Genomic DNA, 26,732 nt, shown 5'->3' with positions numbered 1-26,732 from the left:
GATTGGTGAATGTCACCATACATGCACTAAGATATTCCACTCAACACTCTTCAGTGTGGGTGCTGTTGCTGATTGAAGACTAAAGGTTTTTGTATTGTCACAAATAAAAGTTCTAAAAAAACCTGGACTCTGCTCAAATCTATATCAGCAGGTTAATGATTAGCAAAAACCCGATTAGAAAATGATCTCAAATTCTGACTCGTAGCTCTACTGAGGGAGGGCTTATTCCAAAAAGGTGATAACCACAAACTTTCATACCCTAAAGGGAAAAGGAAATGGCTGATTTTTTTTATTACATCCATCAGAAAATAATTAGCAGTTTGTCAGCAAGAAAAAAAAGCGCAGTGTACAAGGAAGACCAAAGAAACGCAACAAACACTTGAAAGGAGAAAAATATGCACCAACTGCTTATTAAAGGTAAGAAATCTATACAAACTTTACAAGAGAGGTCACAAACTTTCTGTCTAGTAAAAACAAAGTGTTAAGCAAAGCAGACTGAATAAAAAAAAAAAGCAGATCTACATGATAATACAGGACATCACTGATGTCAGCTGCTTTTCACAAACAAACCTGTAGGGGGACAGACCCATGGGTTTATTCAGCAGACTCAAACAGATGTGGCAAAGCAAACAGGGGTTTCTGCTGGGGGGGTTGAGGGAGGTCGCTCCTCAAACAGGAGAAACGTACAATCAAAGTGCAACAACAGCCAGCTGGAGACAGCACCAGCTTTTCTTGTAATTAGTCATTTCATCAAATCCTCAACAACAAACGAATGGCTTGAACACCAAGAACCCATGTTATTAGAGCTTTTTATTTTTGGTTAGAAAATATAAATATCTCTTGCGTAGAAAAATATCACAGATGATTTGTTTTATTTAAGTACAAATAGAAAAAAATCTTGGCAAAATTTTGACAGTCTCCAAAATGAGAGTGGAGAAGATGAGCAAAACGTGTCTTTTGGGATGTGGTGGAGCAGACGAGCTTTTCATCAACCTTTGGCCTTCCTAAAGTGAGTCTTTTAAGAGATTCTGTGCTCACAGCTCAACAGAGTTTCATCGTCCTCAACCTCTGCTCCACTAAACTAGCTATTTATGGAGAAACTGAGGGGGAAAAAAGAGAAAAACATCACCCAAAAAACGGTGTGCTATTTAGCGAACGACGGCAGTCCTGAAAGCCTTTAGTCTTCGTGTGTTCTGGATGGATCGGCCTCGCTCTGGCTCAGAGGCTCTGCTTCAGTCCTGCATCTTTTGGCCGGTCTGTCCTGTGCCACGGCTGCTGCCGCCGCCGCTGCCGCCGGTTTGTGGTCCAGTAGGAGCTCTAGAGAGCCGTTTCTGTCGTGGTTGGGCGCACTGACTTGGCCGCAGCCATTGGAGTTGTTGTCTGGAACTGAGAGGAGGGGCTCGGCTTCAGGGTGAGACGGGCCGTTGGACTGGACACCCTCGACCTTTACTTGGGCCGAGTCGGGCAACTGGGATGGGTCCACCGGATGACCCACGACGCCTATAAAAGAAAAAGAAGAAATTAGTTTTTCTTTTTCCCCAACAATCTGAACTATATTTGGTAATTTCTTGTTAAAATATTTTTTTTTTAAATGTGGTTAAATTTAAATTAACCACTTGGAACTTAAGATTGATTTTGCCCTTCTTTAAAGGAGTCTGACTTCTCAGTGTGGATAATATTGTTCGGAATGAAAAAGAATGATATATAAATGAACTTCTAAAAATTGTCGGTCAAGCTGTAACTTACTGAAACTCTTCGCTTGGTTTGGGTCTGAAAGCCGTGGTTTTTCCTCACCGTTCTGACTGCTGCTGTCTTCCCTCTCAGAGTGGCTGGCACTGCTGCTGGACGTGGTGGGAGGAGGTGACGCCGCCCTGCTGGACGTCACGCTCTCTGTCTCATCCAATAATCTGTCCATATAGTCCCTGAAACACACCAGCACATGATCCTTACACACACCTGACTGACTGCAGAGAGGTTCCATATGAAACTATATACACTAAGACTTACTTTAAGACATTTTTATCTCACAGTCTTACAAACATTTAAACGTTCATCATATTTTCTTGCACTAAAACCACAAACTTTAATGTAGCATATCCCAACAGATGTGGAACATTTAAACATTTACATTTAAAACCGTAAAATTTCATTTTAAATACCAAAAGCAAAATCTCTGAATCAAAAAATCAAACATTTTTAGTAGATATTTGCGTTTGAACGGTCCCTCTGAAAGCAGACTTACGTGACACCAGGGTGAAGGTTGTATTTCCTTTTTCCTAGTCTGGTTTGCTGTGCAAAGAAATCATAACGCTCAGACTTCTTCCACATGTAATAAAAGGCCACACATTCTCCTACAGACCTAGTTCTCACCTGAAAGATTTCAATCAGTAGAAATAATTATTATAATCGTCCAAAAAGGTACAAATAAAACACAAGACATAATGAATTAGAAGCCTGAGAAAGTTCAATATATCTACATAGAGGAAAATTTTAACTGTTTACAAAAAAAGCTACAGTTGTAAAACAAAAAAAAAAAAAAAAAACGATGAATGCTTGATTAGAAGACATATCTCACCTTATTGGCCTGTATTAAATGAAAGTCTTTCCCATAAGCTCGTAGTCCTTGTTCAAAGTTTCTACATTCCTCTTCAGTCCAAACTGATATTTCCTCTGTTAAAGAGAGTCTGAGTGTTACATCTGAAAAGGAGCATTTATCCCAAAGTGTTTTGGAATCAGACAACAACAAAAAGTCAAGTGAGCTTTCCCAGCATGCTGTTGAGATTGAAGAGCCAAAGGGGCGTGGCTTTCCACCAGCAGCATTCAGCTGAGCGATGTAAGAGGATGGAGGATTCCAGATTAATCGCAATTAATCGGTTATTGAGCTCCTCAGCAGCTAGTGTAATAATCGTTAACTGGAGTATACAGACTCAAAATTGGCAATCTGCTGAAAAAGCAAACTGCCAGCGGTGGCCTGGCCTATAAAACTAAATATAAATCCATGAAGAAGTGGCTCACCTCGAGCTGCTTTTACATTAAACCTCAGTCTTCTTAGAGCTTCCTCTGTGTCAAAGTCACATTTCACCAGTTCATACAAAGCCTACAGGAAACAGAATGAAATTCAAATCAATCACGTTAAAGAAATAGTCAGTCTGTGATTTAAACCAATCAGGCGAAGGGAGTAACAGTAGCTGTGTTTCCATTGACCATATAAACTATTATTGTTTACATCTGGTAATTTCACACATGCTTTTTTTAGGTTTGATGTTTATTTTGTGATTATTTACAACAGTAGCTAATCTACCGCAGCGATAATGATCACAAAATAAACACTACGGATTATCTGTCAGAGTTCATGTTTACGTCGCCTTTATTATTATTATTTTTGTTTTAACTTAATCAAAACACACCAAATTCTGCAGCACATCGTGTGAACCAACATATTTACATGTGATTTTGATTGAATTTCTTGTTGAATGAAAACACTGCAATTCCGATTTTTTTTTTTTTTTTTTTTTGACATTAACAAAAATATCAAAAAAGTCTTGTGCACATTTGTAATGGAAACCAAGCTCCTGATACCTGCTAATGCTAATGTTACGGCTGACGGGTGTCTATGAAGCTGCAGCTCTGTTGGCTTCACCTGTTCATTGTCTTTGATGTGAGAACCCTCTGGGATTGCGTCCACTCCTTTCTCCTCTCCAGTTCGCCTCGATGCTTCAGTCAAGAACTCGACAACTTTCCCCTCGGGAACGCAGTCAGGGTTCCACAACAACTGGTCGTCATTTTCATAAACTGCACGGCAGGTTGAAATCGATTTAAAAAAATTAGACGATGGACTTTATATCTACAGGAAGTTCAGTTAAGGCTAAAGTTTTATAGTTTGACTCAACCGCTCAGCTTACCTTTCTCGTTTTCTTTATATTTACACAAACCAACAGGAGTCTCAGCCTGATACATAGAACCCACCATTATCTCCTGTTGGTACAAAAACATTGTTTTGAAAGTTAATAGTGATTCTTCAAATCTAAAGTGATAAGTTTCAAGTCTTTCTTGTTCTGGTGTAACATAGATGTACACCAGACCATGGAAGTAACGTAAAAAGGCTCGCCTACCTTCTTCCAGTCTTCAGAGGGAACATAGTCCTCGTCTTCTTCTGACTCCTCTTCTACGTCATGACTACCTAAGAGACGCCATGATGCTTTTAAATTCAAACATAACCAGATAATGTCACAGAAAACTGGAAGGTGGAACGGCTCATACTTTCAAAGTACTTGAGTTTCTGAGGGCGAATGAGTTCTGCCGTTCCGAGTGAGCGGACTGAGCGCGTGCGACCGTCAGAAGTGGTCTGAGAATCGCTGCCTTGTTCTGATGAAGTCTTAAAATCTTCACCCTAAAAAAAAAAGAAAGAGCAACACTGGAATTAAACTGAAAACTTTCTGCAACAAATTACATGTACCTAGCCCAAGGGATGGATAATATGGACTTAAACTTTTATAACAATATTTTATAGTATTTATTGAGATAACAAATGTGACAATATTATCTTTTTTTAATAAAAAAAGGGCTGCTTCAGAACACCAGTTGTGTTACATAACACATAATTGTGAAGCAGTACACAATAATTCTTGATTCATTTCTTCATGCAAACACTTCAACAGTCCCTATTGCAACTGTAGACCAAAGAACACACTGCTTAGTGGTGTATGTATAAACTTAAAGACACAAATTTTTTTAATATTTATGCATTTAACAAATTGGAATAACAGAGATACAACTAACTAATAATGAAAACAGCTAACTTGGACTCCTTCCTTCTATAGCAAGGAATTTCAACACTTTAAAATAGTTCAGACTATAAAGGTGTCAGACAGTTCATTTTGAAAACAGTCGTTTTTCAGATAGAGCTTAAAAATAAAGAGTCAGTGACTTCAACAATTACCTCCGTTTTCTTCAGCTCTCCAGTGCTTCTGCTGCTTTCATCAGGATCAAGGTCCTCTTCTTCATCCTCTTCCTCCTCATCCTCTTCCTCTGGTTCCTCATCTTCCTCCTCCTCTTCCTCTGCAGGCGACCTGCTCGCATAACCATAAAGACTCAGTAGCTCATGTATGGGCATCTCCCCCTCCTGTAAAGAAAATAAAATGAGATATTAATAATAATACGTATGAGTTTTAAAAAGAACTATGTTGATATAAAAGTTCAAATGTTGGCACAGATATATTTATAGTTCATTCTCAGTTTAAGGAGGCACCAAAATATTACACAGAAATAGTGTGTAAAAGGTACTTTAAACAACAATTTAACTATTTTCACCCAAATATTCAACATTTTGTAATGTCAGTAACACAGTGTGTGGTCTTCTATATATTAGCATTATAATGATGAATTCAATCCAATTCAAAAATACTTTACTGATCCCAAAGTTAAATTAAATTTAATTAATAGTTTAAAAAGTATTAATGATAATAACAATAAATTATTAAAATTAATAGTTCAATAAAATTATTAAAACATAACAGTAGTGTCATGCAGGCAATATAAACCAAAATGTAAAAATACAAAAGCAGTAATGTATTTATAATTATAATATTATTTATATATATATATTTTTTGTTTTGTTTTGTTTTTTTGTTTAGGATTAATGTCAAAGATGAAACTAATCATACACGGCTAACTTAATATGTGACATTATTGTGAATATGATTCTGGTCTTAATAACTCACCTGGTTAAATTTTGGTTAAATAAATGAATAAATACAGCATTTGTTTTTTTTTTTACGGTAATGATAACTAATAGAAAGATGAGAGCCGAGCTTCACACCAACCCGTGCCAGGTCTTCGATCTCGTTGGAGTTGGTCTCGTCTGTTGCCTCCAGCATTTCCTCCTTCTCTAGGGTTCGCTCATCGTCAAAGTCATGAACAAGCATGTCGGCTGACGGATCGAAATCGTGGTCGTCGGAACCTGCTGAGCCTCCTGCAAATGTCCAAGGTCGTAGACAATGTCACACTGAAGCTAGTTCTCCTCACACAAATCTTTAAGTGTAGTACAGCACATCAAATTGGAAATAATAACAGGTAAAATATACTTATATGTATCAATATAAATTGTAGCTATTTCAAGGAACAGGTTTTAAATGTTGCTATTCACTAAAGGCAAAACAGAGAAAGAAAAGATAAGCTACCTGGGCTCGAATTCCCGAGGGAGGGCTGAAAAACGGAAAGGCGGGGCAAAAAGTTAGGAGGACAAAAACAAGAAATACATCCAAAAATCTGCAGGATTGGGAGTTAAACACAAAAAAAAAAAACACATGCAGAACAACTTTGTATCTCAATTTTCAAAAACACACAGCAATAGAAATAAGCAATACATCCAACAACAGTCATCATGACAATTTCAGTAATGGATTATTATGGATAACCCTGACGATGAATTGGATAAAATAATGAATAAATAAAAAAATAAAAAACTGCCACATTCTGCATTTTTTTTAAATTTAAAATCTAAATATGTTGTGTTCACTAATTGAAGAACTGGAAAGCAGAATTTCAATGCATTGAAAATAGACCTGAAAAGATTCACTGTATTGGTTGTGATTAATCAATTTAGTAATTGATTAATTGTTAACTGGAGTGCACTGTTTCAAAAAAGGCCATTTACTGAAAGAACAACAGCCTGAAAGCAGTAATTTATTAGGCCAAAACTGTACAAAAATACCTACATAAACTTTTAATTTCTTATTTAAAAAGGGAACGGAATTATTTAATTGTATTAAGAAGGCTGAAGTGGTTAATGAACTACTGATCCCTGTGCAGGCTGCTACTCAGGGAGGGAAAATGTATTTTCTACCTGTCATATGTTCATTTAGGCTGCTACCTGGAAAAGGAGCAAGGTTCCTGTGAGAGCATGTACAGCCACAATAAATACATAAGTGACTTAAAAATATAACAGCAAATCAGTGTTCTTTTATCAAATAATAGGTTAAAAAAAAGGTGCTGTGTATTTCGGTTTAGGGAAATAACTGAAATTTTTAATTGCTATAACTTGTGGTATTTTTTGCGTTGGCCGTAAAAACAATTCAAAAAGAAGCATTGTGAAATTCATCATAGACCTTTTGGTAATAAACCCATAAAAAATGATGTCCTAAAAATAAAACATACTTACTACTAAAAAGGCTACAGGACAACATTATACAAAGTGCAATAAAATTGCACTTTAGAAATACTAAATATTTATTTTATGTGAAGTTGGCTGGAAAAACAAATTACTACATAAAACAGTTTGAAATTGTGATAATATACTGTGGTGTTTTATAAAGATTGTTCTTAGTTTTTTTTTTTTTTAGTCTTGTCAATGTTTTCATAATAACACTGTGAAAAAAATAAATCCATATTTTGAATGGTAGAAAAAATTAGTGAGATGGTGCACTTCTATACTTTGTGGACTGAAAAAAGGTGACCTAAGCTATCTTTTAAAAGAGCAAAGGAAATATGCTGTAGTTCATTTTAGTCTATTTCAATTGTGGGCTTCTGCATATTCTGATTTATTAAATATGACTATTATATCATAGCAATAATAGTACTTTACGTAGAATTTGTCCTAAATTTAATATTGTCTTCTGTATTATAAGAAGCTCCAATGTTGTTCCTTGTCCATTAGTATTTGAAGTTCAGTTAAAGTTTATGATTTACTGAGTCTTTTTAAGAGCAATACTGTTTGTTAAGTAGTTTTAAAGTAATGTAGACTACAGCAATTTTGGTCATGTATCAGTAAAACATTTAGATGAGGTGAGGTTGTGGCACGTAATTCAACGAATCTCTGGTTTTAAGCAGAGTCTATACAAAGTTTATAAGTCTTTAAACAATTAGTCGAATATCGTTGTTTTTGAGAGCTGTGTCTGCGGAACAAGCCAACGCTTTAGTCAGCCGATAAACAAAGCCAAAAAGAGACCTCAAATTACAGCAATGTGTTTTAAATTATCTAGATAACCCCCCTGGAAAACTGTAATAGGCAAAACATACAGAGGCTACTCTGGCAGTGGGAGGTCCCCGGACTCCGAAAAAAGCGCGCCTGACGCTAAACCCTAAAAGCTCACTGCGACTCAATGAGATACGAAACAAAGGCTACTGTGACCGTTTCCTGCGAGGAAAATGTAGTGCTAACCAACATATGTCACTACAGACTGAATATCACAACTGCAATGGCGTTTATATCCCACATTAAACCACAGTTTGCTCTGACAGGACGCCACTTTACTGGGTTCATTTTCTCAACTCGCTAACTTCAATACAAGTTGTAAGCTAATTATTTCTCCTTCACAGAAATCCGCTAAGGCGCCCAAATTTAGCTTACTATTCACAGCCAGCGAATAAGAATGAGCTCGAGCGCACAAATAAGTGTAAAACATAGGCAAATGTCCAGTTAACAGCTGTTCACGCGAGGATAAATATCCTGACCAAACCGCGAAGTAACAAACACCGCAGCTACCTTACAGTCCGTCGGGGCTAGCGCAGCTAATGCTAGCCAAATCCGAAGTTTATACAACATTCTGGACTCAAATAAATAACTGCTATCGAGGAAGCCAGTGAGCTGCTGCTTAGTTGTGTTTAAAACTGTTAAAACACAAAGACTATCTGCACATTCAGTAAAACAAACTATCACGTAATATGAAAGACATTTTTTTCTGACTATTTATTTCACTTTCTTACCTCCGCCATATTTGCGATCCTGCTGGGTGACGTCAGAGGTCACCGTTAGTACCCGGATGCTGAGCTCCGCCCACTTGTCTCTCCCCCCCAACATCGAGAACCACAATAAAAGAAGTAAAAAGGCAGAACGGTCTTTGTTTTGATTGTTTTTGGAGGCAACCCTACCCACAACTATATCAATTTTTATAATCCTTTGTCCCAGCAATTGTTAATAATACGAATTTAAGGATACTGGCTTCATCATAAAGTTGTTAAAATATAACTTTTCATATGCAGGTAAACCAGTGCAGAGAGCTATGTAATAGCGTTACAACGCTCAGTGACCACCAGCACGCGCTCATCTGACAAGTAAATGTGTCTAGTAGAGTACGTGCTCACATGCACGTAGATCAGGTAATCTGAGATAAGTGGCCACTACTGCTGGGCATGATAAAATGATAATTACATAAAAAACAACAACCTCAAAATCTAGCATTAGGAAATCTAAAAGGGTTTTTAATGATTACTTTAAAAGAACCAACGTTTTGTATTTTTGCACGCTGAAATTTGTTTTTCTTAAAGTTGTTATAAAGTTTTACCCTTAGTATTTTACAATATAACATTTGAATATAAGAGAGGCTTTCAGACAAAAGAATAAAGGCAAATTCAGTAGTGTCTAACTTTCCTAAGTAGTATAGATTTGTTTTCAGGGTATCAGTTTTTAGGGGAGAGACGCATACAAATATGTATTGTTTTAGATTTTTATTACAATTTTTGAAAAAAATGTTCTTGCCAAGTTTTCTGGAATTTAGCAACCACAAAAACTTTGTGGTAATATAATAAGCTAACACAAGAAAAGTTTGGTCTGATTTAACATCAGACAATGAAAAAAAATTATACTTTTTTTTCAGTGTAAGTAAATATCATGAGTCTCTGCAACCGGGTTGTGTTTCTTTTTTGTTATAACTATGCAATTATAACAAAAATTGCGTAATGTCTTATTCAGATTGTTCCTTTACCTGACTGTAACATCTTTGATGAGAAAACCCTCGTCATCATTTCTTCTTCTGTGGTCTTGTTGTTAAATTGTTTGCGTCCCTTTTGTCATGTTACACTGCGGGAGAGTGGATGTTGCTTTTTTTTTAATGTAAATACATCCAGTTACTTATAGATTTATTATGTTAGTTTAATAAATATAACATCCAACATCATTGTAATATATAAATCCATTCTTTAATGTGCATGTTTAAGTGAACTAACGATTGTAAAGTAGCAGGAATTAACTTCAGTTTTGCTATATACTTTAGTTTTGTGTAAGACTTGGATCAAGCAGCCCATAACATGGTTGCATTCTGTTTGTCGTTCTCGTCAGGTATGCTGTGTATAAGATTTATATTGTTTGTTTTAAAAGTCGTGCAGAAAGCAGCCACCTCGCCGAGCAGATATCTCGAGCCATTCATTTGGGAACCATCAACTAACTCTTCGGCAGCAAAAATTCAGCTTTTCAGATGTAAAACGGATCTTCTCTCTATGAAAATTTGCTTATATTGGTCATCTTTACGGTGTGATGGAAATTCATAACCAAGCAGGTAGAGAAACTACTCAAGAATTGAGAAAGTTCCAACTTTGTCTTCTAAGTATTTTATTTGAAGGCGGTCAAGCGTTCAAAGGCTCTGAACACAACAAAATCAGAAAAGTCAGAGCAACACCTCACAGATGCCTCCGTTTTATACACACTTCTGTTATCTGGGAGAACATTTCATGTAAGAACACTGTTCTGTACAGAAGTTGCAACATCAGCCCATCTGGATGGCTCTGACCACTCCTTATGTTTTGTAGCTTTTTATCCTACAGGAAAAAGTCCTTGGCAGGATAATGGAAGATTCTGCAACAGCTTGAACATTGTAAAAAAGAAAAAAACAATGGGAAGTGACTTCTGATAACACAAACTACTACATACAAACAAACTCAAGAATTTCCACTTCAGTGTTTGCTTAATAATAAAGCATTTGACAAAGACTTACGAACTAAAACTTGACCTGACGGTTTACTCAAAGTAGATCCCATACACAGTGGCGCTGCAGAACAGAGAGGTGTTCTTGAAGGAGTGGGACACAAAGGTGTCGAAGTTTGGATCCCACAGACAGCGGCTGCTGATCTGCATCCCCTGACCGTTGAGCTGGCCGATGTGGACCAGGATGACAGTTTTATACCTGGGGATCATAAGCTCCTTCACACGGGTCCTTATCACCTTCAACAAGGTCAGAAAGAAGCGTTCTGATTTCGGCAGATGTTCTGATGGAATCAAAAAAAGTCGGCTGCGTTTTCACCTACTTCACAGAGAGTTAGGGTCATTTCTCGAGAGTGCAGTGGTTCATACTGCATATCTCGGAGGCAATGGGTGATTTCTTCCTTCAGTATATATGAGATAGTAGTGATAGGGAATAGTTTATAAGGGCCTGTAGATCAAAAAAAAAAGAAAAAAGAAAACACCAGTTGTTTAAGCATTCATTACATGTCCTCAACATGTAATGGATACTAGGGAATTTATTGGTGAGAAAATAACACATCATAATGTTCAAAACTAATTACATTCTAAAAATTTTAACAACTTGTTTTTGGTGACAAATGCTAAGAAAGCATTTAAGCTAGGAAAGCAGCAGTATCTCCTTAAATACATTTTTCTAACAATGTAAAACTCATCATAATGAAAACATTTCTCAACATACGTAGGTTACTAAGTTAACGATTCCGTAAAATACTGCCCAAACCCATAAATTAGAATTAGACGGAAGACATTACTTCAAACACTATTCCGTTTCATCCGGTAGAGAATAATAAGTGTGACATGCTTACAAAGGTTGTACAATTAAATATACATTATGACTTTTGCTAAGACATACATTTGTCAAAGATCCTGTTTGGTAAAAGTTTTAGTTTGTATGCAGTTTTAGTTTTGACAAACCGCTACTGCTGAACTAAACCCTGGAAAAACATTTCAGCAGAGAAAATATTTACTTGCCACCTTGTTAGAATCGATTTAAAAGGTTTATTACTATTTCATTAACCTTAATTACAAACCAGATTTTTTCTTTTTTTTTTTTTGCTAATAGACCAGATCAATGATTCCTGTGAACTTACATTATTTCTCTTAAAAAATATACCTTCAAATGTGAAGAAGAAATATACAAATGGCTTCACAAATGTTATTGGTTGAATCCTAACTGTTTGCCTACACTGTCTCTGGTTTAACTTCCATTAATTGTGGTTAAATCTGTCAATAAACTCAAATGTTTACAAATTCTTCCCATTATAGCTATCATAGTCCAGCTGTGGTGTCAAAAGCTAAGCATCTATGATTATCAGTCATGGTGCACTGGATTCAGGTTAGCTGGTGGTGATGGTGTTGCTGTTCTCATTAAGTTGAATGTTTGCTTACCCAGTTGGTAGGTATTCGGACTCGTGGTAGCTGCGGCATCTTCATGATGGGTAACATGCTCGTCCACATGCATCACATGCGTACTGGCGGGGCTGAACATGATGGGTCAATTTAAGAAGTTGCATGTAAATTAGAGAATAGGCACATTATAAGTTACTGACAGGAAAAGACTTCAATTTGATCAGGCAGAACAGACATTGAGGATACTTACTCCTTAATCCGCCCAGTTTTTTCTTTGGCTCTGGATCCCTCCGGGTGAATTTTTATTTTCTTCTCCGCTTTTTGTGGTTTGTCCTTAAGTGGTTCAGACATCGCTGCTTTTCCTTCCCTTAACTTCCCTTATAAGTCAAGATAACCTGAAATGTTATGAGTAAACTAGCGCAAGCTAGTTTCTGCATTGCATTAAATATGGCTCCATGTGTACGTTTTGAAAATAACAGGCATATAATAAGCGCTTAAAGGTTTTTTTTAAAACGAGACGTTCTTATAAAGCCTCGACAAAACTAATTTTTACTTGAAATGAAACTAGTGAAAAACAATCAACTTTGAGCTCCACTAACCTCAGGAGAGACAGCGTAAGCTCGGGTTGTTCTTTAAAAAAAAAAAAAAGTTTAGTGAAATGTTGAAGAATATTTAAATACGTTTGAAATTATATAACTGTAATACATGTTACAATACTAGTTAATTTAAAATGTTTATACCGATTTCTCGACGGCTTGTTCCAGGTTTAACCAGATGAAGCAACAGAGTCCGCGGTAACCATAGCAACCGTGACTCCTAGGTGGGCGGGTTCGTGATTCGGTGGGTGTAACCAACGGCTGTGAGTTGAAGACGTCATCGTGCCCTTTTGCCTGGATTTTATGGCCATTATTTCCAATTTAAGTAGTCCGAGTACAAGACTGCATATCGTGAGTGTGAGTCGATATAGGTCAAATTAAATTCAATTAAATTTTTGTCAGATGTTCCAGTAACATTGATACTTTATTTAAACAGAGGACTGGGATTCAGACCATTCATATGCATGGATTCCCACAGTAAGATAAATAAATAAAATAGTAACAGATATAATTTGAAATGAATAAATGACTGAACAAAATAATTCTTTTTCAAAGTAAAGTAAACTTTTGCATTATTATAGGGACATTTTAACTTGAAACTAACAAATGTATAATTCTGCAACACCAGTTAATTCCACATATTTCTTCGGATAAATAACAGTTAGGGGTGGGTGATTAGCTTGTTGCATTAACTTGAGTACTTAAAAAAAAGAAAAGAAAAAGTCCAAAATGTCCAACCATTTTTGAAGAGCTATTCCAAAATGTGAGCGTCGTTTCATGCCAGTGCATTCACAGCGCCCTCTGGTGTCATAACATGAGATGTACACAGGACCTACTGCTATGGACCAAACTTCTTTTTTTTTTTTTTTTTTACCACCGCCCGCCTCTCCCGCTGAGTAGCAACAAACTTGTTGGTGGTTATTATGTGCGTTAACGCAGAAATATTTTACTATAATTTCTTAAGGATGGAGTCATATATTTACACCTGCAGTCCATTCACATACAGCCTACGTATACATTTTGAAACTGCGTTAAAAAAAGAAAAAAGAAAAATCCAAAACGAAAATTTCTCCACCACCCCTAAGCGTGCGCTCTCCTTACGTAATCACGCAGGCACGCGGAAACAGATGCAGCTGTAGGAGAAAGCTTCGCAGCGCTCGCTCTGACACTGCAGCGTCTCTACGTCAGGGCCGGACTCGGAGTCACCCTATCTCCCAGTTTTCAGGTAACAAGCTCCTTAAGTAGAACTTGTGATTCCTGTCCGCTTCTGGCCATGTTTGCGCTGCCGGTTCTTGTTCGACCTTCCGCTCGTTCATTCGTCCTTGCTCAGCCTGTGTTGTTTGCTTCCATTTCTTAGGTTCACTTTCTCTTGTATTATCACCCGGCTGGACGAGTTTGTTTCATCACAAATCCGTTTGCATATCTTTGATGTGAAACAATAAGCCTAAATCTCTGGTTATTCTTTGTATTTACTCTAGTTTTTAACACTACTCCAAGTGTTACTCTGTCAGCTCTGCCAGAATGGTTGTACTTTCTAAGGAGTACGGCTACGTTGTCCTGACTGGTGTTGCCAGCATGATCATGATTGGACACCTGGCCTTCAAAGTGGGAAAAGCCCGGAAGAAGTACAACGTGCTGGTGAGCTGGAGGGTGATGTTTCATTACCCTGCGGGGGGCGGGAAGGGGAGTAATTGTTACATTTGCTTTCTCTTTTTTTTTTCCCTCCCTTGCAGTACCCAAAAATGTACAGTGATGATCCAGAACATGGACACATCTTCAACTGCATCCAGCGTGCACACCAGAACACGTAGGTATCGGCTTCATAAGTAGAGGTAGAAACCAGAGAAGCCTGCACACGCCTTCTGGTTTTACCTACTGATAAGGAGGAGGAAGACCAGGTGAAGGTTGACAATCTATTATCACCTTTTAACAGGCTGGAGGTTTACCCCCCCTTTCTCTTCTGCCTGGCAATTGGTGGTTTGCATTGCCCCGTGAGTTTTTTGTTGTTGTTTTGCACTCGCATGCTGCTGTAGTCCCATCCAAATAAGGGTGATCAGATCACATCCCAGTAGCTAAAGCCAACACTGATTTGTTTCCTTTGTGTGCGTTTAACAGCGTCTAGCGAGTGGACTTGGAGCCGTGTGGATCGTTAGCAGAGAGGTGTACGCACATGGATACTCCACTGGAGGTGAGAGAAGCTCATGGGCCTCGGTTTGGAAAGTTACACAGTAAAAAAACAATTAACAGCAATAATTTGGTTTATTTAGCCTGTCACAGAGAGAGAAGGAAAAAAACAAACAGGTGTTCATTTTTCAAAGTTACATTTTCACCATGTTTTTCCTACATTTTTAAATGTTCCAAAGTAAATATTCAATTCATAAGCCAAATATATAGTTCATTAAATATTAGAAATTTTATTTCAAATGAAATGCTTAGTTCAAAGACTAAATTTTTAACTTAAAGTTAAATATGTATTTTTGCTAACTAAATATTTAGTTTATCAATTTTTAGCTCACTAGCTAAATATTAAGCCAGTTATTTAGCTTGTTAGCAAAACTTGCAAAATATGCTATAAATGTGGGCCTGAGCTAAACATTTAGCTTGAAAAATTAATATTTAGTTTGAAACTAGATATTTAGTTAAAATAAATTTATTTGGGAAATAAATATTTGGCTTCCTAACTAAATATCTAAATATTTAGTTTTGCTGTTGAATTAAATATTTAGTTTGGAACTCTGACATTTCTAAATGTAGGAATAACAAGGTGAGAATATTAAAATGAACACCCACATTTTTTTTCCTTTATGACAAGATAAATAAACTAATACTGTTCATTTTTTTTTCTTGTATAACCTCATAGAAGCCGTCCTGCCACTCATTTTTTATTTACATAACATCCCGTGTGCTAAAAATTGTTGTTGCTGTCCATTTATCAGATCCCAAGAAGAGGATGAGGGGTGCGTTTGGCAACGTTGCCTTGTTGGGGCTGATGCTGACCACTCTGAGCTACGGGGGCCACCTGCTGGGCTGGGCGGGACCGGCGCGCCCACGACTGTTCGGGGGTGGATCCTGCCACTAATGATTTAGATTTGCTGATGTCGGCAATCAGAATCATGTTTTATGGCGACTGCACATAGCGTATCTCGTAGCGTATCCGCTCAGCTCTGACCTGCTTAACTGGTTGTGTTAAAGCTGGAAAGTAATCCGACTGGTTTTTTCTAGATGCAGCCACTCCCACTTCAGATGAGTTCACCTGCATTAATGTAAAAGCTGGACCCTCGTTATGGAAAACTGTGGCTTTTATTGTGTAATTTTTGCACTGGAGATGATCAGTCAGTTTCAACATGACTTCCATCTGTTTGCATTAAGCCTACATGATATACACGTTCTTACTGTCATGATTGCCTGAAGCCAGATGTTAATTCTGGCCTTTCTGTATTAAAAATCTGTACACTTCTACTTTTTACACTCTTTGGCTGCAGATCACAATCTTAAAAGGTTTACTATAGAAGGTGTGAGGCTGAATGAAAGAATGTGAGGGTGTGTTTACGTAGGTGTGTGTGTAAAGAGAGCGCCTTCTTTTTTTTAAAACAGAGTTATTGTTTAAAGTCCGCCGTGCCGGTTCAGACAGGAGCAATAATTTATTGACTTAATTATCATAAATCACTGTTAATACCTGACAAGCGGTTTAAAAAGGAGGCTAAAAGTGAAGCAGTGTAATGTTCCCCCCCGCAATATCAAAGGCAGCAGACTATCTGTTGGTTTTATGTTTTTTATTATTATTACTAAACAAGTGATATTTCATAGCATTTAAATTATTACATTTTAAACACGTAAAATCCTTGGTGAGAGTAAAGCAAAACTCTGACAGAGTGGAGAATCTTGCAAAATTCAAAGCCCTTGAACTTTCTCCACATTCTGTCAGCTTGCAACTACAAGCAAGGTAAAAATCTGAAAGGTGTGGCGTGCATTTATACAGCCTACATGAGTCAATATTTTGCAGGATTACATTTTTCTAAACTTCTAGCTAGGGATGCATGATATATCGTGACAATATCACAGTGTGCGCAATATTCTTACTTGCAAAAGATTGGCATGCAATAATTAATGGCTAACATATTTTAAGAGGGTTTTTTTTAATCCTAATAATAAAAATGTGTTATTTAGCCAGACGTTGCCAAAAATGCTAGAGATCATGTAGTGCATGAAGCACAGATTAGGAGAAGGGTTTTATCGTAACTGATATCGCAATATTGACTACCATCGCAAAATATTCTAATACTGCAACATTTAAAATAATCATCTTTGCAAGATTTTCTAATATCCTACTTCAGCTACCAGTCTTGGATTCTGTATCTGCTTTGCTTGCATAGAGACGGATGTTTTACCATTTGTTCTCCACTCAATCTTACTAAAACAGCATCTGACCAGCAAATTTCAAAAGATTTAAAGAGGAGAGGCAAAAGCAAATGAGGCAGATTAGCATTACAGTGCTATAAACTAATGTCATCCAGTACGTTACTATGGAAATTGTCATTGCCACCTGGAACTTGAGCTGTTAGCATGTCATGAGACTGTCAGATACCAGCAGTCTTCAGCCAGAGTTCTCTTTGGATTTGTTGTACCACTGACTGCTTCTGCTATTTTAATTTTCAGATGAACTATCAAACCGTATTTTGTGAGATTTCCGAAGCTTTATATATTGTTTTATAATCATTACTCGTGAGTTGACTGAAGGCAATTGGATTGGATTTTCTTTACTTATTTCTTTTTTCTATTCTGCACTAAGCTGTGTTTCTCTTTGATATAAAAGCCCATTAAAATATGCTGACGTTTGTGGTTACAGCATGATGAAACGTGGAAAAGTTCAAAGTGCTAGGAATGCTTTTGCAAGACACCCGACGCTCGGACCCACACAACAGCTTTCAGTTTCTCTTTAACTTCTTATGTGTGTTCATTGTAGCACTTTTACTTGGGAAGTAATGTGCATTGGCACATTCAACATTCAATCTAAGGAACAATCGCCAACTTCAGGATTCTTATTCCAACATGAAACGATACAGAGAAGTTTCACAACGTTTACCAAACACCGGTTGAAATTCCTGATTTCAACCACTAAACGTTTTTTCTTGGTTTAAAAAAAAAAAAGGTTACTGGTGCATCTGGTTTTTCAAATACTGTAGAGTAAAAATATAATTTACGTGTGAACTTTCTGTATTACCTCATGCAGCTTTAAGGCAGCAGTTTGGATTGAAAGTGCACTTCACTCATATTTGGTCACCTAAATCATCTCCAGTGATGTTTCTCAGTCAGAACCCCAAATCCTCATTCAGACCGATGGTTGTTATTTGGCCTGGATGGATTTTTCGACCTACGTTATCTCACATGTCCACTAGAGGGCAGTGTAATGTCACGTTGAAAGTGCTGCTATTTGTGCAAAAGTGCCTTGAATTTGCACTTTTTGTGTGATACTGAAAAGTCTCCAGGACTTAGACGGGAATGTGGAAGAAATATTAGGTGACTACAACCTTTGATGATTCAAACCAAAAACCACGAAATAATAATCGTTTCAATAGTGAGCCTTAAACAGAGAAGTCAGTCATTTGGACTAATCTTCTTGAAGACGTATGCTTCTCCACGTATCCAAAAAGTTGCTTCTTTTTCACCACATGTTCTCTCCACGGTGCGAGTGACGGAGTCGAGAGGAGAATCTGTCAGTGGGCGTAGTGTGAGAGGGGCGTGTCCTCCATCAAATCGTCCTACAGAGAGAATTACAAACTGTAACACGATGACCTCAAAGGAGAAGCAACAGCAATGCCCATAGAGAAGGAGACTTACTTCTTTGTTTAGCAAAAATGAAAACATATCATTTTTGTTTCCTTTCTTAAAGGGGCAATATTACGTAAAATCTTATCTTTTTGAGCTTCACCATCATGCAATTTTATTCTCTCATCAAAAAACACACCTGGAGTGTTGGGTTGATTATTTCATGCATGTTTGAGAAGTCCTTTAATCTCCATAGCAACCATTCAGCTGTGCAAAACACCTGAGTGGCTCTATGGATGCCTTTGACGCCCAGAAGCTTTATGTTTGAAAGCTTCTGGTCTCACTCAGCTCCTTCAAACTAGCCAGAATCAATTAGCAAACACCTGGGGAAACTGTGCATGTGCTGAGCTCATTACAGGACCTACTTCTCAGTGCAACGCTGGTAAAAATGTTAAAGGTTAGTAGAGGAGCCATGTTGTGATCCCTTGCTGAGCAGGAGTTTCTTAAAAAGAGAGAGGCCCAATTTCAAGGCTTTAAATTACAAAGACAAATTTCTTTTTAGTCACATTTAATACATGAGGTATTTTTTTATGTAACACCTGACTTGATTATGCAATAAAATGGCACAATGTGCATGGAAAACACAAAATACTGCCTCTTTAACCAGGCTATTTTGTGAGTCATTACCACATTTCCTGCCAAGTAATTCTGTCAGTGTGACTTCATGACAATAGAGCACTAGGAACCATTTTCTTTTAACCTAATGCCAGCCGTCCGGTCACAACAGGAAGATAACTGGCAGATAGATCACTTCCTGTGAATTGAAACATGCTAGGAAAAGAACAACAATACTGTAAAAACTGAGGGAAAGCATCAAAGACTACGAGTAGAGAGTGTTGATGGAGTGGTCTCTTACCATGGGAAGGTCCTGCAGCCGGTGGAACTCAGGGTGGTTCGCCCGCTGGCGGAACTTGAAGAAGAGGACAGTGAAGACCACAGCTGTGGTAATGATGAACACTGACAGCAGACCAGCCAGCAGGGGGTCCAGGGGAGAGCTGGAGTAGCGGTGGGACCCCTTCGAGTCTACATGATGGATAACAAATCATTAAAACGACATCATAAATTCACACTCTAAAAAGAAGCAACTCTCTCTACGTCTCCTAACCGTCGTCGCCGATGTTTAGCTCCGACGGAAACTCCCGGTGTGTGGGCCCCACAGGCACCCAACCAGGAGCTGGTGTGTGTGCGGTAGAGGCAGGGGTCGTGGCTCCAGATGAAAAGGTGGAGTGGGCCTCACCGGTCGGGGAGTACCTACGGGAGGTGGCCTGCTGACGGGTGGAGCTCGCAGCGGTCGGTGCCGATGAAAGGCCATCTGCGGCGGATGAAGGTGTGTCGGTTCAAAACAGGACAGAGAGCTCTTTAGAGGAAATGCAGCAGAGGTCACCCTGCTCCTGAAACCCGATCGCTTGCCCCCGACAACGAAGCTGCTGCCCATAATGTTTAGCAAAAACTATCTATGCATAATAATACCAAGAATTATCTTTAAAAACATAGAACCTGTTTGGCTTTGTAGTCATCACACCAACATAATAATAATAATGGTGATGGTGGTGCAGCCTATCCTGTGCAAATAACCTCGACTTTCTAGTTTTTACATTATTTTAAATATTTTATTTGTTCTAATTTACCAACTAGAGTGTGCAAAACAAACTACAGACTAACACGGTGCTTTTGAAAGTGGTGGCCGCCAGAGGGCGCTGTTGGGGCTTCAGGAAGTTGGAAGGAAGATGAGGGGGGGAAAAGCAAAACTAAAAATAAAATGGAACCTCGTACATTTGGTACCTTAAATTTATCTGTTATTCAATTATGGTTTTTTTTGTTTAATAAAATATGTTAAAATAATTGATTTAACTGTTATTTCTGACGCTCTTTTTTTGATCGGCTGCCAGTCAAATTCATCAAGCAAGAAATGGAAACATTTCTAACAAGAAAAAGACCATGGGAACTGTAGGAATAAATTAAAATTGTTGATTAATATTATGATAAGAAGTATTACACATTGTATTAAAAGAGGGGATTGTGATGAAAAACTGTATTATATGGAAATAAAATGTTAAGCCATAAAGTCAGACATCATGACACAGCATTTATGCTAAATGAACGCAATAATTATTGAAGAGTGAAGAAAAAACATTGTAAATGTTGATGTTTCTTTACATATTTTGTAAAATTGTGAGTTGTAGATCTACAAAATAACCAATTAGATATGAGAACAAACAAGAACAAAGAAGAAAAAAGGGAGTACAAATTAATACATTTAGGACAAAGATCAAATACTGAATATAACCAAGTGGTGTCACAACAAAAATGGAGTTCAACATATGTGTTCTTTCCTTTTCATCTTGGCAGTTAATTTCAGCTTTTTAAAAAAATTATTTTCCTTTTTTTGTTATTCCTTGTTTTGATTAATCTGGGGTCACACAGATATTATGGGTAGAAGGAAGAAAAAAGGAGAAAGAAAACAACATTATAAATTAAGGATAAGTAAATAGCTTGATTTATGATCTTCTTAGGGGATTCTCCCATTTCCCTTGTTACTTTCTCTTGTTAAACAGGAGCTGATTGAGAAAAAAAAGTTGTTCCAAATTCCTTGAACTCTGTAATCTTTCTACTAAACGTTACATTTACAGTTACAATCTGTAAACAAATGGGTGTTTACAGATTAACCACTGGAATGTCAAAGCACGGAGAGTAAAACAGAAAATAACACAGAAGCCAGGTTATTTTGAGGTATGTGTTACACACATTTCAGGATTCAAAAACTGAGTCTTGGTTTTTAACAACAGGTGAGAATTTGGGAAAAGTAGTTTGTATCTCATATGACTGATGAAACAGGATGTACAGTGCTGTGGGAATGTACTCATTTGCCAATATTCTCTGTGTTTGCTGTTTCTGGTCACACTTCAAATGAATAGGGTCAAATGAATTGTATTACCAAACAAAGATAACATGAGCAAATACAATAAGCCATTTTCAAAATGATGATTTCAATTCCTATGAAAGATAGAAGCCAATGATGGAGAAAAAAGTCAAATTAACAACACATACAGTTTTTTGGAGGGGGTTTAAACATCATTAATTGGAATTTACTGTGACAACGATAAATCAATTATTGTGATGAGAAATTTATCATGATAAATGATACACGATACGATAAATTCCTACCTCTACTACAAAGCTTATTTTTCTTTTTTGAGAGGTCAACTTGCTGGTGTTTTTTGGATTAACTGATTAATAAATGAACAGAAAAAGGTGCCTACTAGAATTTTTTTTTTAGTAAAGCTAAAGTTATGCCACATGAGGAATTCTGGGTTGAACATATTTATAGACCAAAGTTTTTTTTCTTAAATGCTAAAACTATTTTTTTTTTAATTTTAAAAATAAAATTTTTAAACTTTTTTTTAAATTAATCGATTACTCCATTAGTTGACAATTGTTCAACTAATCGACTCATCACGATTAATTCAAATAATTGTTGTTTTATTGCAGAGTATAAAACGGTCAGATGTTGGTTCTATTGTTGTTTCCCCAAATCTCTATACACATTATGACAAATAATAAATCATTTCAGGTCTGATTAAGGCCAGGTCTATTCTACATAAGATGCTGGAATTCAAAAAGGGTGTACTTTCTTTTTTCTTCAAACTGTAATTGAAGTTAATTAGAAAGACTTGTTTAACAATTAACATATTTTTTAAGAGCTTATTATTTGAGTTTGGCTTCATGTTGCATAACCAATAAAATAAAAAAAGAAAGAAACGTACCAAAAAACGAGTGAGATTGGATGTACTCTCGCTTTTGGTTATTTCTCCCAAAATAGTTACCCAGCATCAGCTGAGGGGGTTATATTTATATTTACCCAATCTGGAAAAAGGGAATCTCTTCAATAACTCTACGACACAAGTGGAGGTCAGGGCAGGACTGTTTTCCCGTAACGCCGCTGGCAGGGAAACTGAGTCTGGGAAAATGGCCTGCATTTGCAAACAGGCAGCGTTTTATTGTGAGGGTTGCTATATTTTAAGGCTTTAGTCTGGACAAAGTAAACACACTGAAACGGAGAAATTGCAGACCCAGAAGGCCAGAAATAAACAAAGCTGTCACCTTAGTGCAGATGAAAATAATCGGCTACAGTTTGCAGAACCTTGCAAAAAAAAAAAAAAGGCATTGGGGTGATATCGCAAAGTAGTGAGCATTTTGTGGAATCGCAACCACAAACTGCATCTCAGTTTGTTAGGATTTTAGACGACAGATCAACACCGAGCAGGGAACAATGGTAAAGTGGAAGAAAACTGGATTTTCAGATTTGCATTTGTAGCCAGGTGCTGTTCAAAAAATACTGTCAAATCACATTTTGCTTTGCTTCCAGCAATTAGTGTTTTAGGGTGTGTCTCTGGCAGCTTTTGATATGTCGGGGTTAGTAGATGATAAATGTTGCCTGTATTCCCTCATGTTCCCAACGCTCCCGTTAGCAGGAAGACCATCCTGTTCTCCGTAGGAATGGGGCATTCAGTGAAATGTGTAATGTTAGTTTACCACCATAGTTACACTAAAAAAAGAGACTGGAGCTCCAACTTAAGACAAAAATGGGTTAATTTGTCAAATGTAATCAAATTAGCTTACTTTATTTACATTTGCTTAATATGACAACCTAATAAATGGACTTTAAAAAAATGTTTTGTTTTACACTTTTGTTAAAACTGTCACTAAGTCATGAGTTTGGTACGACAAAAGAGAAAAAAGAAAAAAAGAAGAAAGAAGAAAGGAAAGGAAAGGAAAAAAGTCACGGTTCTCTGCCTTCTTTTGATGCTAATTAGAAACAACCAATCAGAGCCAGGAAGAGGGTCTTAACGCTGTCAATCATCCTTGTGAATGTGCTGTTCTTCCCTCCACCTGCCATCAATGCCAACGCTAGTTAGCGTGTCCACAAAGATGGTGGATAAACAGTTTTCCTGGAACGGTGAGTAGCTTCTTCACCAATAGTTCATTTAGCAGCAAGTACACAAGGATGATTGACAGCGTTAAGGCCCGACTTCTGGCTCTGATTGGTTGTCAGAATTTCTTTTAGCTTTTTTTTTTCCAATAAGGTTTTCTTCTTGCCTAATCTTTTCACTCACTGACAAATTTATGGAGTGAATGACTAACAGTTGCCTTGGCAACACACTTCCCCCCAACTGAGTTGAAGATTTCTGTAAAGTTAGAGTTGGACTTACTTTGTTGTCACTGCACAAAGAGATGACAGTGAATTTGGCAACAAAATGTTGTTGCTTGGCTACGGGAGAACCCAGAAAAAATATTGAAAATACATTTTAAAAAATCTAGAATAAGTAATAACATATTGTGAAATATATAGAAACCAGTAGCTAACTCCTATTTTTTTCCCTTACATTTCCAAATTCTGCCCCGGCTTTGTGTTGGTCAGTTGCATAAATACACAGTTACATGCTCTAACGTTTGCCACTTAAGGGGCATTGATTTGTGAAGCACTGCAGCGAGAGAAGCAAGTGAAGACGGCTACCTGAGAGAGATGGAGTTGTGACAGTGGGTACATTTGTGAACTGAGATGTAGCTTTAGTGGAACTTGAGACGTGCAGGTGTCCTGCATCTGCTGATGTCTCTGATCGGACTATGCTTTCCATCGGGGCAGCGGTGGCGCCAGGGGCTGGGAGGTCACCCGAAGTTTCATTCCTGCCAGCAGGATATTGTGTCTGCGGTGGAAACTCGTCCACCGGGGCCTCAGCAGGAGCAGGGAACGGAGTTGAGGTAAAGGAAGTAGGCAAAGCATGGGTCTGACCTGTAAAATTACAACATAATTATTGGAATATGCATTCAGTCCACAAAAGTACTAAGTTTTCAGGCTTTTTGTTTATTTTGCCATTATTAATAAGTGATCATTGTTGATTTACTAATAGCTGAATTCTTTTTAAATTAATTTAAATGAGCTAATTAGCGGATGATGACGTATCATCTGCTATACTGATGATATGTCAGAGGATTGGTGTGTGGGTCACCTTCTTCTTCCCTTTTTTTATGTTAAACTTAACCAAAACACATCAAATTCTGCAGCATACCTACATGATGAGGTTGTCAAAGTCAGGCTAGCATAACAACCCTCTCCCTTGCTATTTTCTTTTTTTAATTAAAATCTTTTCCTGCAATACCTTTGGACTTTGATACCTAGTTGTGATCGTGTTGACAATTAGTAGGAAAGGACTTAAGATTCAACACATTATGTTGACAACTTGGTAAAACTAACTGTAGTCATCGCTGATAAGCGGGCAGCTGTGGGAGCTTGATCTTGCGTGACGTCACACAAAAAACTGACAAATTACACTGACGAGGATGGCGTTTCAAAAAAAAATGTTTTAATGAAAAACAAAGCATACATGTCAGTTGCATAAAAATCGTCTTTGCCGATCTTTAGGTTTCGGCAGTGAAATCAGAGAAGCGATGCTCATTAAGACAGGAAGGGATAGGGGGAGTCTCTTGACCCCTCGCAGTTCATTAATAAAAAAAGACTGTTCACAAGCGGAAAATGTTTGTCTTTCCACGTGGATGTTCCGTCAAGGTAGGGTGTGCAGTGTCAGAACTGATAAAATGCCCCGACTCCATCTCAGATTACAGGCTTCACTTTCAATGTTAGCATGCTAATGTCGCTAGCAGCACAATTGCAACAAACAATAGATGTGAAGGAAGGACTGTTGCTGTAGAACACTGGCCTCATTTAAATTGCACATGGAGGGCTTATGATTAGCATAATGATTTAATGGGAAGATGGAGGAAGATGGAAAGACAACACTGAAGAAAACCTGTTAAGAGGCTGAACAAGTCTTTATTTCCATTAAGGCAACAACCCTAAAATACACAGTCAGAGCTACTGAAAGCAAATTTATGTGTGAGAATGGAGTCCAAAGTGCGGCCATTTGTGGCCCCTGAATTGATTTTGTGTGGCCCCTGAATTATACAAATTTGTCTCACCGCTGCAGGTTGATGCAGTTTTTTATTCAGTTAGTACAAAACTATTAAAACTATTAAAAGAGCCACCAAATGTGTGGTTCTTCTCAAATAAAGGGTCACCTAAGGAATGTTTTTATTGCTGAGAAAAGATCAAATCATTTTTAGTTCTTTTCAGTCAAGAACCCAAAATAAATTAGTAAAGTGTTTTGCGTCGCTTTCAATAAAGAAAACACACAAAAGCTTTTTGGAGGATTTTGATCTTAATGATTAACACATTCCTACCAAAAAAAATCGGACTATTTGCTTTGTTTAATTAAAGTATTCTATGCTTAGTTTATTGTTGAGCAAGAACAAAAAAAAATGGCCCAACAGTACCCTTGAGTTGATGATTTTGGTCCATGTAAAAAAAAAGTTTGGGCAGCTCTCTAATCAAAGCCCAGACCTATATCCAATCGAGAATCTATGACCGTACCTGAAAATTGATGTTCAGAGATGCTTTCTCTCCAATCTGAATGAGATCGAGCAACAACAAGATGCAACAGGCAAAAGAAAAGAAGAAAGAAAATCTACCCCGCTTTAAATGTAACTAACTGATGGAGTCTGAATACCAATGCACAGCTTACTTCTTTATTTTCTACACCAAAATCTACTTCATTATGATGCTCCACAGAAAAAAACGCAATAAAATACACCGAATTTGTGGTTCTATGTGGAAAAATTTATGAAAAAGCTCAAAATCAAAGAAAGACTATTTGTCAGGTAAGTCAAGACGGACACACAAATATATAGTCTGGATCTTATATTGACGGATGAGAACATCATCCTACCTCCAGTCTGAGGCGATCCGGTAACCAACAGCAACCAGAAGCACACCAAATGAATCTCAAATCTCATCTCATCGGGCTTCCTCTGCCTTTTTTTCTGTGCAGATCGCAGTTAAACCGCCTCTCCTCAGCAGCTCTGTCCTCTCCTTCTCTCTCTCTCTCTCCTTCTCTCTGATGTTTGTTTCCGTTACGTGGTTTGACAGGGCACATCACCAAGCGCTAAAAATATCCTGAGGGAGTTGGGCAGAAGAGGAGCACGCGGGTGGGGCTGCGTGGCCTGCAGGCTGCGTGGGTGCGTTGTTAAAGAAAAAGACTCATTTAAAATAAATAAATAAATAAATTTTTAAAAATAACATCCATACATACTGCGGTCCCTTCCTGAAAATTCCGCTCTCATCCGTCCACGATCACTTTACGTTTGAAAATTCTTGCACCGCATCCGACTGCGGT

The 26,732-nt window shown here is 37.6% G+C and overlaps 4 protein-coding genes across 6 annotated transcripts; 1 reads left to right on the top strand and 3 right to left on the bottom strand.

The window, feature by feature from the left end:
* Window positions 1-276: 276 nt before the first annotated feature.
* mier1b (mesoderm induction early response 1b, transcriptional regulator) lies at window positions 277-8,774 on the bottom strand. Of its 3 annotated transcripts, none has more exons than XM_014995545.2 (13): window positions 8,704-8,774; window positions 6,180-6,204; window positions 5,823-5,971; window positions 4,940-5,122; window positions 4,261-4,390; window positions 4,113-4,180; window positions 3,903-3,975; window positions 3,641-3,792; window positions 3,016-3,097; window positions 2,576-2,670; window positions 2,243-2,370; window positions 1,747-1,922; window positions 277-1,500 (listed from the first exon to the last, which is right to left on the bottom strand). In XM_014995545.2, the coding sequence occupies exons 1-13, from the start codon at window positions 8,710-8,712 to the stop codon at window positions 1,178-1,180; spliced, it is 1,593 nt and encodes a 530-aa protein (XP_014851031.2). In that variant the 5' UTR covers window positions 8,713-8,774; the 3' UTR covers window positions 277-1,177. The 3 variants fall into 3 exon arrangements, with proteins under 3 accessions (XP_014851031.2, XP_014851030.2, XP_014851032.2); XM_014995544.2 differs by having other exon boundaries at window positions 1,795-1,922; XM_014995546.2 differs by having other exon boundaries at window positions 2,243-2,289.
* Window positions 8,775-10,307: 1,533 nt separating this feature from the next.
* Window positions 10,308-13,612, bottom strand: dynlt5 (dynein light chain Tctex-type family member 5). Its single transcript, XM_088015069.1, has 4 exons — window positions 12,333-13,612; window positions 12,122-12,213; window positions 11,017-11,141; window positions 10,308-10,933 (listed from the first exon to the last, which is right to left on the bottom strand). Exons 1-4 carry the CDS (start codon window positions 12,431-12,433, stop codon window positions 10,730-10,732), a joined length of 522 nt encoding a protein of 173 aa, XP_087871195.1. The 5' UTR covers window positions 12,434-13,612; the 3' UTR covers window positions 10,308-10,729.
* A 157-nt stretch (window positions 13,613-13,769) lies between these two features.
* mgst3a (microsomal glutathione S-transferase 3a) lies at window positions 13,770-16,137 on the top strand. The gene is made up of 6 exons (XM_014995559.2): window positions 13,770-13,903; window positions 14,157-14,316; window positions 14,412-14,485; window positions 14,612-14,669; window positions 14,794-14,866; window positions 15,615-16,137. Exons 2-6 carry the CDS (start codon window positions 14,200-14,202, stop codon window positions 15,755-15,757), a joined length of 465 nt encoding a protein of 154 aa, XP_014851045.2. The 5' UTR covers window positions 13,770-13,903; window positions 14,157-14,199; the 3' UTR covers window positions 15,758-16,137.
* A 299-nt stretch (window positions 16,138-16,436) lies between these two features.
* Window positions 16,437-26,702, bottom strand: LOC106922833 (uncharacterized). The gene is made up of 5 exons (XM_014995556.2): window positions 26,286-26,702; window positions 24,020-24,295; window positions 19,610-19,816; window positions 19,361-19,527; window positions 16,437-18,437 (listed from the first exon to the last, which is right to left on the bottom strand). Exons 1-5 carry the CDS (start codon window positions 26,350-26,352, stop codon window positions 18,393-18,395), a joined length of 762 nt encoding a protein of 253 aa, XP_014851042.2. The 5' UTR covers window positions 26,353-26,702; the 3' UTR covers window positions 16,437-18,392.
* Window positions 26,703-26,732: the final 30 nt, after the last annotated feature.

Source organism: Poecilia mexicana, unplaced genomic scaffold (genome assembly GCF_051168715.1).
Source record: "Poecilia mexicana isolate PSO_F unplaced genomic scaffold, ASM5116871v1 scaffold_17, whole genome shotgun sequence".
NCBI classification, from domain to species: Eukaryota; Metazoa; Chordata; class Actinopteri; order Cyprinodontiformes; family Poeciliidae; genus Poecilia; species Poecilia mexicana.
This window is presented reverse-complemented; position numbering and strand designations above follow the sequence as displayed.

Coding starts and splice junctions, on each gene's coding strand:
- mier1b (XM_014995545.2), bottom strand. Junction 4,391..4,939: donor GAGAGCTGAAGAAAACGGAG/GTAATTGTTGAA, acceptor TTTTTTTTTTAG/GGTGAAGATTTTAAGACTTC. Junction 3,976..4,112: donor CCTCTGAAGACTGGAAGAAG/GTAGGCGAGCCT, acceptor TTGTACCAACAG/GAGATAATGGTGGGTTCTAT.
- dynlt5 (XM_088015069.1), bottom strand. CDS start 12,433: ATGTCTGAACCACTTAAGGACAAACCACAAAAAGCGGAGAAGAAAATA. Junction 12,214..12,332: donor AAAACTGGGCGGATTAAGGA/GTAAGTATCCTC, acceptor CATCATGTTCAG/CCCCGCCAGTACGCATGTGA. Junction 11,142..12,121: donor TCCGAATACCTACCAACTGG/GTAAGCAAACAT, acceptor TTTGATCTACAG/GCCCTTATAAACTATTCCCT.
- mgst3a (XM_014995559.2), top strand. CDS start 14,200: ATGGTTGTACTTTCTAAGGAGTACGGCTACGTTGTCCTGACTGGTGTT. Junction 14,486..14,611: donor CAGCGTGCACACCAGAACAC/GTAGGTATCGGC, acceptor ACCTTTTAACAG/GCTGGAGGTTTACCCCCCCT. Junction 14,670..14,793: donor TTGGTGGTTTGCATTGCCCC/GTGAGTTTTTTG, acceptor TGCGTTTAACAG/CGTCTAGCGAGTGGACTTGG.
- LOC106922833 (XM_014995556.2), bottom strand. CDS start 26,352: ATGAGATTTGAGATTCATTTGGTGTGCTTCTGGTTGCTGTTGGTTACC. Junction 24,296..26,285: donor CGGATCGCCTCAGACTGGAG/GTAGGATGATGT, acceptor GTAATTTTACAG/GTCAGACCCATGCTTTGCCT. Junction 19,528..19,609: donor GCTAAACATCGGCGACGACG/GTTAGGAGACGT, acceptor TCCATCATGTAG/ACTCGAAGGGGTCCCACCGC.